Genomic DNA, 14522 nt, shown 5'->3' with positions numbered 1-14522 from the left:
CTACAAGATACTGGCCAAAGCCTTGCCCAGTCGGCTGTGTGTTGTCATAGCCTCTGTCATTGGCCCTGAACAGAGCTATTACGTGCTGGGTAGGACTATCCAGGACAATCTGGTCCTGCTTCTTGACCTGTTGACAGCCGCAGACCTCTTTGAATTTGGATGAGGAGAGAGCCTTTCACAGGGTCCAGTTGCTGGTGGACTGTCAGCATGCTTATGAGCATGCTTCGTAAGCTTGCATTAACTGGCCCAAGAGCAATGCTGTACACCTTGGTGCTTGGACCAGTCATCCCTCCCCAGACCTGCCCGGGGTGGGGTGGGTCTCACCTGGCGGCGTGAGGGCCTTAAAGCTCTGGGGATATTGCTCGGCTCATGAGTTTTGCCAGCCTGGAATTGGGAAGGCCTCAGTGAGGAGGCATGCCTGTGGCGGTGGCGCTTGCCCAATCTCCTACCTTGGGCGGGTCCTCATTGTGAACAACTTGGCAGCCGCAACGTTATGGCACCAGCGTGCTGTGTTGGACCCCCCCCCAGATTTACTCAAACAGCTTCAAAGACTGCTGGTAGACTTATTCTGGATCAGACGTCATTGGCTTCCCTGAGCTGTTCTCTATCTGCCTATGGCTGAGGGAGGCCAGGGCTTGGTTGACCTGGCGAGTAGAGTGGCTTTCTGCCTGCAGGCTCTCCAGAGACTCCTTTATTGTGAAGACTGCCCTCCCTGGCAGCAGCTGGCCTGTGTGTTTCTGTTTGACCGAAAACTCTTTCTCCTGGATCCTACCCTCCTGGACTGGGGCACCCTCCCGCCCTTTTACCACAGCCTGACATGGGCCTGACATGGGCCTGACATGGGCTGACCACAGCCTGACATGGGCTGTCTTCCACCTCCAGTCCTGGGCCAGACATCTGCAATTTCCAGTTGTTGCAGAAGCCACTTGTCTACAACCTGACCCTGCAGTATAGGCTGTCGAGCCTCAGGTCTGATAGCTTCACTGACTCTCATGTAGTCGTGTACAGTCCAGTTAAGCCACCTTCTCGATATGGACCAGTCAGACTGACTGTCAGCTGAGGCTCTGGCTGCCTGGTTGGGCATGCATTCAGTCTGCTGCAAGGCCTGTTTCTTGGGGGACATGCAAGCCACCCTCCCAGCAGAGGCAGCAGCTGCCATCAAGGAATACCTCCAAGTGCGGGGGGATATCCCTGCCAGAGATGTCTTCGGAGAGCCCTTTCTACCACTGCCTGTTGTCTGGGCTGTCGATAATGATCTGCGTGGTGGGCCGGGCACCTTATTGACTCTTTCCGTGCATCTGACAGCGATGCTGGGATTCACTTTGACATGCTTCCCTGGAAAGCCCTGTACGCATGCGTGGTTTGTCTCTGCTATGCTTGCATCCTTGGCACTCAACCTGACACGACATGGAGGCGGCACCTAGTGGCACCAGCAATCACACCAGCTCGCCCTGCGTGGCGCATGCTTTATAAGCTACCCATTGCCAAACAGACTAGCGACTTCTAGTGGTGGTTGTTGCACGGAATACTGGCCACTGGCACTCTTGTCCGCCACATGGACCCAACTGCATCTGCAGCCTGTCCCTTTTGCTCAGGGGACGTAGAAGAGAATTTATCCCATGCCTTCCTCAGGTGCCCCCAGCTGCTGCCACTCTTTGCTGCCCTTGGCACCTTGTTTGAGGCACTAGACTTGGACCTCTCAGAGACCACCTGTTTGTTCTCTTTCCCATACCGGGCAGCAGAGTGGGGTGTCATCTGCCTGGCCAATTTTTTTGCTTGGTCAGGCTGAGATGGCCATCCTCAAGAGCCGCAGGAACCAGCTCACTGGGGCCGGCTCTGATGACACTCTGAGACTTTTTCAGTTCTTGGTCCAGACACCTGACACTGGAATTTGAACATGAGGTCCTCCAGCAGACAGTACCCACCTTCCAGGCATGTTGGGCCATTTAGGGGGTGCTCTGCAGCGTTGAGGGCATCCATTTAGTCCTCACGCTGTGATATTGCTTGCCCCTTCCTGGGGTGCCAGCAGGGGTCTGAGCAGACTGTTGTTGGACTAGCTGTTTTAGGGTTTTTTTAGACTGGGAGGGCAGGGCTTGCAGGCCATAGCCCTAGGCTCTGTTTGTTACACCTGGGCCCCTGCCTGGATTGTTACCCCCTTTCCCCCTTAATAAACCTTTATAAAAATTCAAACAAGTCAAAAGTTTCTTTCTTTCTTTCTTTAGAGAATTTTGGGGAAGAAGCTAATTGGGAATAACTGACAAGTTGTTGGAGCAGTTGTCTGGTAGTTTAAATGGCTGTTGGGCCACTGTCCATCTCTAAATTTTTACTTAGTTTTTGTATAAACGATGGCTTCCTTGATGGTTCAAATATTCCAGCCCATCTGGCTCCTGTGATTAAAATCTCAAAGTGTGAGCATTTGAAATGAAAATGCTGGAAAAATGCATATTCTATTATATTTCATTAAATTTCACTTTGCTAATCCACTACATAGCTGATATAGAACATTTAATTGTAATCTTGGCAGTTCCAAAATCCTGCACATTGCAGAATATTAGAACTGAATTTATCAAGTGATTCAGTAATTAGCCAGAATGCTGAGTTTTTCTGAATGCTCTGTAGAAAGTGTTTTAGGATTCTTCATTTTCACTTGGACAAAATGACCTGAATTTAGTTCTATCTGACGGACAACTCCTTCAAAACTGCAGTCATTTATTCTTCCTGAAGTGTGTGCATTTGTACAGATACTGTATCCGAACCTAGTTCAGAGATGTTCAGAACACCAGGTCAGTTAAAAAAGAGTTTTTAACATCCATGCATATATTTTTACTGGCAAACCTATCTCACAGTAAGTCTCTACACTTTGATTTTAAGGTCATGGACCATTTTCACACATGTTTGATGGAAGATTTATTCCACTCGTTCGTCCTGGGCTGAAATGGAAGGTAAGTATATTTTATAAAGAATAATATGTTAACACATAAGTTAACACAGCATTTTTAAGGGAAAAATTTTCTTAAATATATGGGGATCTGACATTGTCTGTTAAGAAATGCCACAGCAGACATCTAACTTCTTATAGAATAGAAAATTGACAGGTCTTAATTTTTCAAAAAAGTTCTCGACCACTTGTGCATGGTGACTCCCTTGTTCTGTCTCCTAATAGCCAAGCTGGGAGGTTTTGATTAAAATAATCTCTTTAAAATATTTATAGGATAACTTTTATCTAAAATCCAAATTTCCACAGGCATAAAACATCAACCTAAACATTTTTTTTCTTTTCAGCTTTACAGATTTTATTACTAAAGCAAAGAAATGTAATACAAAAATGGCTTGTAAAAGAATGACCATTTTTCCAAAAAGTTTAAACCAATTCCCTATATTCCTAACAACTTTCATTATACTATTATGTGAAATGCAGAAAGTGAGAAAGGGAAGAACTTGTTTGTTCATAAAATATTCTAATTTATATGCAAACAAGTTGATATTTACTAACTAGGAGAGCATAAAATTTGCATTCCTTTAAGGCAGCCTGGTCCTCTGGGTAACACAGGTATCTATCTGTTTCTGACTCTGACTTGCTATATAACCTTTGCAAAGTTGTTGATCATAGGAAAGTAAGGAAGGAAAGGACCTCATAAGGTCATTTGGTGCAGTCTCTTGCTCAAGGGAGGACCATCCCTGACTAAATCATCACAGTCAAGTGTTTGTCTAATGAGCTCTTGAAAATTTCTAAGGATGAAGATTCAACGATTTCTGTAGATTCAATGCTTCACCACCCTCGTAGTCACACCGTTGGATGAAGATTCAACGATTTCTGTAGATTCAGTGCTTCACCACCCTCATAGTCACACCGTTCTTCCTAGTCTCCAAACTAAATTTCTCCTGCTTCAGTTTCAGGCCATTGACCCTTGTCCTGTCCCTTACAGCCACAGCAAACAGTCTTAGCTCTATCCTCTTTATAATCACCTACCTGGTATTTGAAGACTGTTATCAAAACTTGCCTCTGTCTCCCCTCTGCCCATCATCCTCTGTTCTCTAGACTAAATAGCTCTTGTTTTTTCAGTTTTGTTTATTTATTGCTTTCTGCTGCACTCTTTCAAATACATCCACATCTTTCTTTAAGTGTGCAGCCCAAAACTGTACACAATATTCCAGGTGAGGCCTCACCAGTACCAAATAGAGCAGAAGAATCGCTTCTTTTGTTCTGCAAGAGACACTTCTATTAATACAATCCACTATGTTGTTGGCTTTTTTGTAACAAGAACACAGTGTTGGCTCATATTCTGCTTATGATCCACTGTACCTGGATCCTTCAGTGCAGTACTGCAGCCAGGCCAATTGTTCCCCAGTCCTTACTTGTGCATACAATTATTGCATCCCAGGTTTAGGACTTTGCACTTGTTCTTCTTGAATTTCATCCATTTGATTTTGGGCCATTTCTCCAGTGTATTCAGAATCCTAGCTTGACGCTTCAGAGTGGGTGCACCTACACAAGGCATTTTACTTGAGATTAGAGTTAATTACTGTGCATTAAGTATCACCATCTACACATGCAGACACTTACTGTGCAGTAATTTGCTCTAATCGCAAGTACATTTGCTACCTGTAAATACAAGTAGCAAATTTACTCCTGATTACTTACTGCACAGTACAGCTTGTGTAGATGGCCACCTGGGAGCAAATGTGCTCCTGGACAGCAGGGGGCAGGAGATTGCTCCCTGCCCCTAGGAGCTGCCTGCTGCTGAAGCAGGCTCCAGCATCAGAGCCTGGGCAGGGACAATGTCCCCCTGCCCTTGGAGCAGGAAGCTCCCAGTCCCCACTTCAAGATCATGATCGGGGAGTGGGAACTGGGAGATTCTTATCTCTCAACCCTAGCTCTGTGGTCACAGGGCATGGGCTGGGAGATTCTTCTCTCTCAGCTCTAGCTCCATGGTCACGGGGCCAGGGCTGGGAGATAAGAATCTCCCAGCCTGGACCCCCACAATTGCTGAGCGGGAGTTGGGAGGTCCCTGCTGCCTGGGCAGGGGGAAGTTGTTCCTACCCAGGCTCTGATGGTGAAGCCCACCCTGGCAGCAGGCAGCTCATGGGGTCAGGGAGCGATGTCCCAGCCCCAACCAGGAGACAGCTTAGAGCTCCCCCTGGCTGCTGCAGGGAACCAGTACAGGACTGATTGGGATGGGAGCAGACTGCTGCCATGAGCAGCAAACCTGCTCCCATGTCCATGTAGACACCTGCCCGGGGTAAGTTTACTCTAGAGTAAATTACACTGGAGTATTTGTATCTGTAGATGTGCCCAGTGTCTGCAACTCCACCCAACTTTTGTCTACACAGCCTGTGGCAAGCCAGTAGGGGGCGCTTCTGCACTGTGCCACCTGTCTCACTGCGCCCATCCACCTGTCAAGCTTGAAGTGCCTGCCTGGGGTGCCTCATGTCTGGCCGAACCCCTTCCTGGAGCACACCCAGAAGCCTGGGGGTACTGCTGCCACCAACCAGGAGACCTGGTCTGTTTTTGTCGCTGTGCCCCTTGGGGTACACAGGCCTTGTAGACCTTGAGGGTGCTTGACCCACTGCAAAAGCTGGGGGGTGCTTCCTCTAGTCTGAAGCACAAAAAGTAGCCTCTCTTAGTCAGCCAGACCAAGGGGGCACAAAGGCATACATCTACCAACCAGTCCACCACACTCGGTACAGTGAAGAACTGTTTTGGTTACAGGTAGAAGGCTTGGGGAAAGCTGCAGGATAGAGAAGTATTACAGAATAACCCTAGAGCAAACACTGTGGCTAGTAGCCTTTGATTACACATCTATTTTACAGCAAGCTGTGTATCTAGATAGGTTTCAGCAGTTTACTCACTTCAGTATTGAGAGAGAGAGCTGCAGGTATTTCAGCTCCTGTGTGAGTCTTCATCACGGCTGCTCTGCTCCATCTCCTGGGCAGTTTTAGCTTATATAGACCTTTTGACATCACCTTTGGGGCCCAATGAAGGCCAGCAGTTGTTAACTGCTAGCCAACCAATTTGAAAAGCATCATCACTACCAGGTGGAGTGAAAGAGGCTACTGGCCCTGGCTCCCCAGGCCATGAGGTCTCTGCTTAGAACAGTAGAGAGGAAGATCCACCCCCCAGTCGCTGACTGGCTCCTGGGGGGGCACATACCTCCCCTTCCCCCCCAGACTCAGGAGGCACCAGTTGCCCATGAGCTATACCACAGTAATATGGTATACTGATTGTTAGGGCTGTACGAAACAATTGTTTCATTTCAACGTCTGTTTCGCCATTTTGAACAGACAGTGTTTCGTTTTGTCCTTTTCTTTCATTTCGAAGCACTGTCCCATATCATTCTGTCGAAACTGTTTTGCTGTTTTTATGATTTTTGCCGTTTCACCCATAGGCTATAATGGGGAATTATGAAAATGCCTAAAACCTTGTCATTTCTTGCCTGATTTGAATGAAAATTGCCTTCTGAGGGCATGAAGCCTGTCAAGTTTCAAGGAGATAGGTACAGAGGTTTCTGGGAAACTGCACCTTAAACTGTTCAAAGCAAAAGTCTTGACACTTGCTGGCAGTGGCAGCCTCCTTTCATCCAGTGCACAAATCCAGGGTTTGCACCTCTGGGAGGGCTGCAGTGCAGGCCCCCGGATCTGCACACTGCCGCCTAGGACTGGCACTGGGTGCAGCCCACAGCCAGCACCAGAGAAGATTGTGGCTGCTGCAGCCTGAGCCTCCTTTCGTCCAGCACAGATCAGGGGCTCACACCCCTGGGAGGAGTCTGGCACAGTCTGGCAGCCCTTCCAGGGGTGCGAGCCCCCAGATCTGTGCCCCGGATGAGAGGAAGTTCAGACTGCTTCTCCTACCAGGGGCCGGCGACCCCCGGTCACCTCCCTGCTCAGCTACAGCCCCCCATTCGGCCCATGGCCGGCTGTGGCCTACTCATCCCCTGCATACCTCCTGCCCGGCTCCAGCCTCCCTGCATACCCTCCGCCCAGCTCCAGCCTTCCCCATAGCTTACCAGCAAGAGCTCTTGGCCTTGTGGCATAGCTCCCCTGCATGGCGGGGGGCAGCACAGCTTAGCCCCAGCCACCTGGTATCCACGTGGCCTCTGCCACAGTGCACTGCTGTGGCCTGGTGCAGCGTGGTGCAGGGCTGTGTGCTTTCAGACAGCTCCAGGCTGTCACTCGGGGTTGTGCGCCACTCATAGGGGACCACTAGCCACACCAGCCCGGGTCCTGCATGCACAGAAGCAGCCCAGCAGGGTGGCGCAGAGCTCATGCATGCAGGCCCAGGCCAGTGTGGCTGGCGGTCCCCACGAGAAACATGGAGTCCCAGATGACAGCCGGAGCTGCCCGAAAGCACGCAGCCCTGCACCGAGTTGGGCTGCAGCAGCGTGCTGTGGCAGAGGCTGCATGAATACAGGGTGGCTGGGGCCGAGCTGCGCTGCCCCCTGCCATGCAGGGGGGCTGTGCTACAAGGCCAAGAGTGTAGCTGCTGCTGCTGGTAAGTTGCGGGGCTGGAACCAGGTTGGGGGCAAGCAAGGAGGGCACAGCCAGGCAGGGGGCGTGTGTGAGGGGGGCACTGCTGCACAAGGAGCACACAGGGGAGGCTGCAGCCTGGTGGGCAGCAAGTGAGGGGGCTGCAGCTGGGAGGGAAGCGCGTTGGGGGGGCTGGGCAAGGGGTACAGGAGGGCTGCAGCCCAGCAGGAAGCACACGGGGAGCTGGAGCTGGGTGGGGGGCATATGGGGGAGCTGCAGCCAGGCGGGGGGCACGCAGGGGGGCCACAGCCCGGTAGGGAGCGCATGGGGGAGGCCGCAGCTGGCTGCTGTGCTAGTGAGAAGGCCACAGCTGGTTGCAGGCCAAGCGGGGGGCTGTAGCTGAGCAGGAAGGTGAGTAGGGGGCGCCGGTCCATGGTGGGAGAGGCAGCCAGAGCCTCCTCTCATCCAGGGTGCAGATCCAGGGGCTTGCACCCCTGGGAGGGCTGCGGGGCTGTGCTGGACTCCTCCCAGGGGTGCGATCCCCCAGATGTGCGTGCCAGATGAGAGGAGGCTCAGGCTGCTACCTGGGACCAGCGCTGGGCACAGCCTGCTCCCAGTGCCAGGGAAGATTGCTGCTGCTGGTCCCAGGCAGCAGCGTTCTCTCATCCAGTGCACAAATCCAGGAGCTCGCGTCCCTGGGAGGAGTCCAGCACAGCACAGCAGCCCTCCTGGGGGTGCAGGTCCCCAGATCTGCGCGCCAGATGGGAGAAGGCTGCTGCTGCCACCTGGGACCGGCACTAAAGCCAAGCAAGCCTAGCTTCAAAACTCAGAATATTTCAAATCTTTCCAAACATTTCGAGTGCCCTTGTTTCATTTTGAAGCTGTTTTGAAGCATTTCTATTTCATTGTTTTCAGCTCAGAACATGTTGAAACAGCTTCGAAATGAAACACCCGGCGAAATTTCACACAGCCCTACTGATTATGGTTATGGTTAACTCATAATATCTTTGCAAAAAACCTCATGTGATGTATACACACACTCTTAAACTTTGTGTTTATAATGATAATATTTATACATACTTTCTGCAGCATGAAACTGCTTCTGTTCAGATGTTTGAACACCTGATTACTTCCAATGACCTAGGAAAAGTCATGGAAAACTATGGTCTTGTCTTGAGTGAAGATATGGACTTCATCAAGGAACAAATAGGAGGACCCATAGATGAAACGACATGTGAGAATCCAGTGAGTTAATATTCCACTTTTTGGAAGTTTTAAATATAAGATGCTGATGAGGAAAGCTTCAACTTTAGCTTGAAATCTTTGGGTGAAAAATGAAGTATTGCTTAGGTTGTAGGTAGCTGATGGTGGCTTCTGAAGAATTCAGAATTTAAGTGCTGTCCCCCAAAGCTCAGAACTGAAGGCGAACGGACAAGGGCTAAGATGAGTTTGGATTTTTACTGGGGACTTAAAAACTTGTCTGCTGAAGGAGCTAGATGGATAGAGGGAGTTGTATCATAGGGGAACACAGAAGTGATTTCAGGAGCCTGATGAATAGGTCACAAGGCTGGGATAGACAGAGGAGAGATGTAAAGCTTGAGTAGGGAAGATAAATAAGCAGGTGCAGAGTTACTACATGTACTCAATTAGAAGGTGACCCTAATAAGACAGCTCACAAATAATTAGATACTATATATGGAACATTTATAAAACTGTTATAATTTTCCAGGTATAAAATCTAATTACTTGAGATTTGCCTTGAATTTGCCCCCCTTCCATTGCTACAACAGGGAAAATAAATTTGAGGGGGCTGGGGGAAGAGGTTGGTAGCTTCTTTGTGCTCTGCTTTCCCCCAGCTTTTTTCCCTGGCAGTCCCTTCCCCCTCTTCTTACTGAATTGGGGAGCAAATTTAAAAACAATAACGTTGAAATTAAACAGGGCTGTAGCAATTTGCGTATAGTACCCATACACTTAGTTCATCCAGAATTGATGCATATTCCCTTTTTTTGAAACTGCTGCAAGTTTAGCACATAAACACACTTTTGAGTAGCTTTGGCACATAGTACAAACTGTGCATGATATTAGCCCAAAGCCAAAGGCTTGTGATTTACCACATAGTTCAATGTGCTGGGCCTCACCAGAGTCAACAGCATGTCAAGCAATGAGGCATTTATACATGTGCTTCAAGAGTAGGGGGTGAAGGGTGCAGAGGGGCGCTTTAATTAAAGTGGCACTGAGAGCCACTGTAATTAAAGTGCCCAGAGTGTGACATGTCTCAGTGTCCCTGTGCTGAAAAATGGCAGCAGGGGCACTTTAACTAAAGCTCGTTCAACAAGGGGATGCTGATACACATGATGCTTGGAGTCTGCTGGAGCATTACCACACTCTAGCAGACTTGATTAATCGAGTCTGCTCTAATGCTCTGTAATTACAGCATGCCGGAGCATCCTGGCTGCATGTGTATAGGTGCCCATGGTAACCCCACAGCTCAGCACTGCTCAGTATGTGTCTGTACTCTAGATACCCTCCACAAAGGATTCATTTGCTGATTAGGCCCCACTCATGACTGGAACCAGGTGTTCTTGCCAAGAGTCCTGGGATCCTCCAAAAATTTATATGCAGATGAGGTGCAGGGCAAAATGGTCTGGCTTCACCTCATGGAGGGTGGGGCCACACAAATCCTGTGTGCCAGGCTGAGAGAGGGGCTGACAGTGGGCTTCTGGGTAAACTGTTTGGGGCCCCAGTTGGTGATGTTTGCCAGACATTTATGGATTGTTAAAAACAGGAGTTGTGGGAAATGGTAAAGGAAGGCAGAGCTCAGCTGTGAGAATGAAGAAGTCAAAATACGTGCTGTGTCCTGGATCACCATGACTTAAAAAGTGGGTTGAACTACCATCTGTCTTATTTAAGTGGAGTATATATTAACTTGTCTTTGAGGTAGTTTCCAATGATGAGCTGTATTGTTTGTAGTCCTCTCTTTTTGATAGGGTCTCGTTAATTTTGTGGAAATGGAGGATTCCTTTTGTACTTTTCCCTTAGCTGCTCTTTGGCCTTTTGGCTAGGAACAAGCAAGACAAGGGGGCATCTGAACTCCAAGGCTTCTGGGCCTGGGGCTTTCATATAGTATGCTACCCCAAAAAAACCCAAGGTTCCCATCAGCACGTGGGCCATGTGTTTTATATTCATGCTTACTGGTAGCTGCATTTAATCAACTTAGTTGGTTTCTGTTGCTGAGTACATTTTGGTTTTGGTAGCAGTTTAATGATAGCATATTTAGTGAGATTTCCTTGTGTGCGCTTGTAAGATGGGAGTGACTCTTTTCCCCATGCCTTTGATACAATAACATGCAGAACGAGTGGAAGGAACTTGAAGGGTGAAATGTTGTAATGAAATGAGGCAAGACATGATGATTCACAAATAGTAATCCCCACATCTCAGCTAGCTAGCTAAGTTTTATATTCTTTTACAGACTGAGAAAAGGGTATAAGAGTTTGAGTAAGGTGTGCAAAAATACACACCTAGTAAGTGTTACAGCTAAAAATAGACTCCAGGCATTGTGATGCCATTACACTGTTCTATTTCAACCAGATTACTTCTTTTACAGAAAAATCTAAAATTTTTAGTTAGCAGTTTATTGCAACATTTAAAAATTTCTAAAACACAATGAATGGAAACTTACATCTTGACAGTTAAATGCAGTATAGAGCTAGAATACTCAGTTTTGTCACAACAAACATTAGAATTTACAGATTACTTGTGGTGCTCAGCCCTAAGGTTTTTTGCTCTCAGTAGAAAAGACAAACTCTTTGCATGCACTCTTCTTTCAGGATTATATTTTCCACAATATTTCAAAGTATGGGTAATGCTTGGTAACCAAAGAATAACTTATTTACAAGAAATTCTAATTCCTTTGCAGATTGCATTATACAACTTGTATCACTTTGATTTGTGATGTTCAGTAGCGGTTAAGTCTCTCAATGATGTTGGTGATAGAACAGTGCAAAGTTTTCTAAATAGTTCTGATATTGAACAATTAGACTGTGATAACCTCTTCCCCTTATGACTACTGGCAGAAGCTGGCTGGACCATATGCTATCATCACCACAAATTTCTCTCCAGTAATTTAAGCAGTGGTACTCAACCTTTTTTCTACCAGGACCCATTTGTAAACATCAATGGCCTGTCCTGCCCCAGTGCTCCTCACTCCTCACCCATTGCCTCCCACCGCCCCGCTCCAGCCCCTCAGTGTGTGGAGCAGGGGTTGGGGAGGACAGCATGGGGGGCCCCAAGCAGCCCAGAACTCTGCCAGCCTGCAAGGGAAAAGCCACAGTTTCCCACATTTTTCACCTTTAAAGGAGAATCCATTTTTAAAGTTTGTTTTTGACCCTTTCATATATTCTTGTGACCTGCGGGCTGAGAAACGCTGAAGCTGCAGGTTTTAAACCATTTGTGTGCTTTTGTTAGTGTTGGGCTGATGTTGTAACTGTGATGGTCCAGGACACGTGTGAGAGGCAAGAATTTCTATGGGTGATATCTTGTATTGGACCAACTGCATGGTTGGAATTGGCACAAGCCCCAGTTCTAAACTAATGGCAGAGGTTTTGTTTCAAAAAGCTAATCTTACGTCTTTATTAGATATTTGGTAAATTGGTAGATTTGATATACAGTTGCATGCAGAATTGAAATGCATTTCCATTGTCTTCAACATGCACGCTGACATGACTGCTGACCTTGTGTTAACTCATTCTCATTAGCTAGTTTCTGAGTTTTCTCTCCTCTTCCCCTCTGCAAGTGGCCTTATCGTGGTCGACCAAGGGAGAAAAGCTTCCTTTATGAGATAGTTGCTAACAAAAGAAATGGGATTGATGTTGACAAATGGGATTACTTTGCAAGGTAAATATCTTCCTGATTATGAAACAATTAGTTATGCTGCTTTTACTGTTAATACACACTCATTGTTAAATGTGCTTTCTGGAATATTTTTAGGGATTGTCATCACCTAGGAATCCAGAATAACTTTGACTATAAGCGCTTCCTTAAATTTGTGCGAGTCTGTGAAGTAAAAAGGCAGAAGTATATCTGTACGCGTGATAAGGTAATCTGTCTGCATGAGAACTGTCCTTTGGCAAATAACATCTTTTATGCAAGTTGAAAAACCTAGTTCTTAGTGTGCCTTGGGCTAGTACTGCTCAGTTGCTGCAACCTTGAAGTGGTGTTGATGAGCCTGGTAGATTGCTCTGCCTTTTTGGGAAGCAGGAAAGCAGCAAATATCCCTTGATTTCTAGAATGTAGAGGAAGGAAGGGAAGGCATAGCTCATTCCTGTTCCCATCAGAGTCTGGAATTAGTACTGGACATTGAGCTCAGTCGCCTGCCCTGCTGCCCCCACCCAGGGCTTTTGAAGCCTGGTGGGTGTGACCTGGTGCTGCAGGAAACAGTGGTGCTACGCAAGGATCTCCTTGCCACTGCAAGCCCTGCTGTGCCCTGGAGAGGTGTCCCCTGTGCAAGCAGCAGCAGCAGGGGTGGCGGCATGAGGTTGTGCCCCTCACTGCTGCTGGACGCACAGGGGTACGTCGCCAGATCAGCACAGATCTCACAGCAGCAAGGAGATCTCTGCTCAGTTCCCTGCAATGCCGGGTTACACCCACTGGGCTTCAGAGGCCGTGGGGATGGCAGGCAGCCCATGTCCTCCCCCACCCCATGTACAGATTTGGGGTGCGTGGGTCTCCCCTGTCCCCCTGGGGAGCACCCTGCCCCTGAATTAGCTTCCCGTGGCCATGTTCCACTCCCTGCCTTGGCTCTGTGGCCATGGATTGCAGCCCCAGGCCCCAAACACCATTCACCACCTGGCTGGGCAACAGCCCCAGCTCCAGCTCTGCCCAGCTCCCTCCCTCCCTCCCTCCTTCCCTATGGGGGACTCAATCCCCACCCCACAATTACAGGAGTTGCTCTTCAGGCCGCCTAGTGGTGCCATGTGCATATGTGCACATGGCACCCCTGCTTGACTGCCCTCTTCCCACTCTCTCCCAACCCCTTGTAGGCTGGAACTCTGCCAGCCTAGAGAGAGCTCTTTGCAGAACAGCAAAATCCGTGGGTTTCTTTCTTAAAATGAGAAACCCACATTTCCTTCAGTAAAGGGGAAGTTTTTCCATGGGAACCAGAAAACCGAGATCCCTGTTGATCAGGCAGTATTTTTGATCTATTACAGGAAGCAATAAAGTACAATTTTTGTAGTTCTGTTGGTATGCATCCAGGATGGTGGAAGCTCTAAAACATTTCTACTGTTCATTTTGAATCCAACATCAGAAAAATGTTATTGAAAATAAAGTTTTGGCTGTTAAAGTAAGATAGGAGCTTAGATTAAAGTAACTGCCATAGCTTAAAATAGACGTCCAGCAGAGAAACTTACTACATTTTCAAACTTTTCTTTTTCATGTTGCAGACAGCTTCCTAAAATAACAAATACATTAATAAAACATTGAATGTAGTAAGACTTCTTTTAGTTGGAAAAGATATCTGTAAAGCTCACTTAAAGTAGTAAGTAGAGATAGAAGTTGTTCGTGAATTCATCAGTGGAGAAAGCTGGCACTTCCTTTGTATAGTGCACACTGAATAGAAGTTAATTGATTTGAATCCTTAACGCTGTGAAACAGTCCGACTTAAATCATGGGGCAAATGAGACAGAACTTCATCTTTTGATCCAGGAGGTCGGAAATTTGTATGATATGTTCCATACAAGGAATTGCTTACACCGCAGAGCCTACCAGCACAAGGTTGGCAACATCATTGAAACAATGTAAGTAGTCATTCTGTATTTTGTTGATTTGCATTGAATGGCTGAGATGAAAATGTTTTGCTTTCTTGAGAACACCAGCATCTACTTTTAAGTCTTTATAACAGGCAAAGAGAAAGTTTGTGCATTTTTACAGGATTCTAACTCTACTTAATCTCATACTTTAGCCAGACTGCATTGATTCTCAACCAGAGTGTCACAGGATCCTTTCAAGGATACCATGGGGTGCCACTCAGTGTTAGCATGGTTATGTGTGCAAATGTGATT

The 14522-nt window shown here is 47.5% G+C and overlaps 1 protein-coding gene across 3 annotated transcripts in view; it reads left to right on the top strand.

Annotated features, from left to right (window-relative positions):
- The window catches only part of SAMHD1 (SAM and HD domain containing deoxynucleoside triphosphate triphosphohydrolase 1), a 134310-nt gene that overhangs the window by 101564 nt on the left and 18224 nt on the right, over positions 1-14522 (top strand). For 2 of the 3 annotated variants that reach the window (XM_019513082.1, XM_019513084.1), the window contains 5 exons: positions 2872-2942; positions 8554-8709; positions 12257-12357; positions 12451-12559; positions 14167-14258. In XM_019513082.1, coding sequence (XP_019368627.1) covers positions 2872-2942; positions 8554-8709; positions 12257-12357; positions 12451-12559; positions 14167-14258 — 529 coding nt within the window. The remainder of the gene's footprint in view (positions 1-2871; positions 2943-8553; positions 8710-12256; positions 12358-12450; positions 12560-14166; positions 14259-14522) is intronic. The other variant, XM_019513083.1, reaches the window with a different exon arrangement.

Source organism: Gavialis gangeticus, unplaced genomic scaffold (assembly GCF_001723915.1).
Source record: "Gavialis gangeticus isolate Ggan-Ray unplaced genomic scaffold, GavGan_comp1, whole genome shotgun sequence".
Classification (NCBI taxonomy): domain Eukaryota; kingdom Metazoa; phylum Chordata; order Crocodylia; family Gavialidae; genus Gavialis; species Gavialis gangeticus.
Note: the sequence above shows the minus strand (reverse complement) of the source record. Positions and strands in the feature narration are given on the sequence as shown.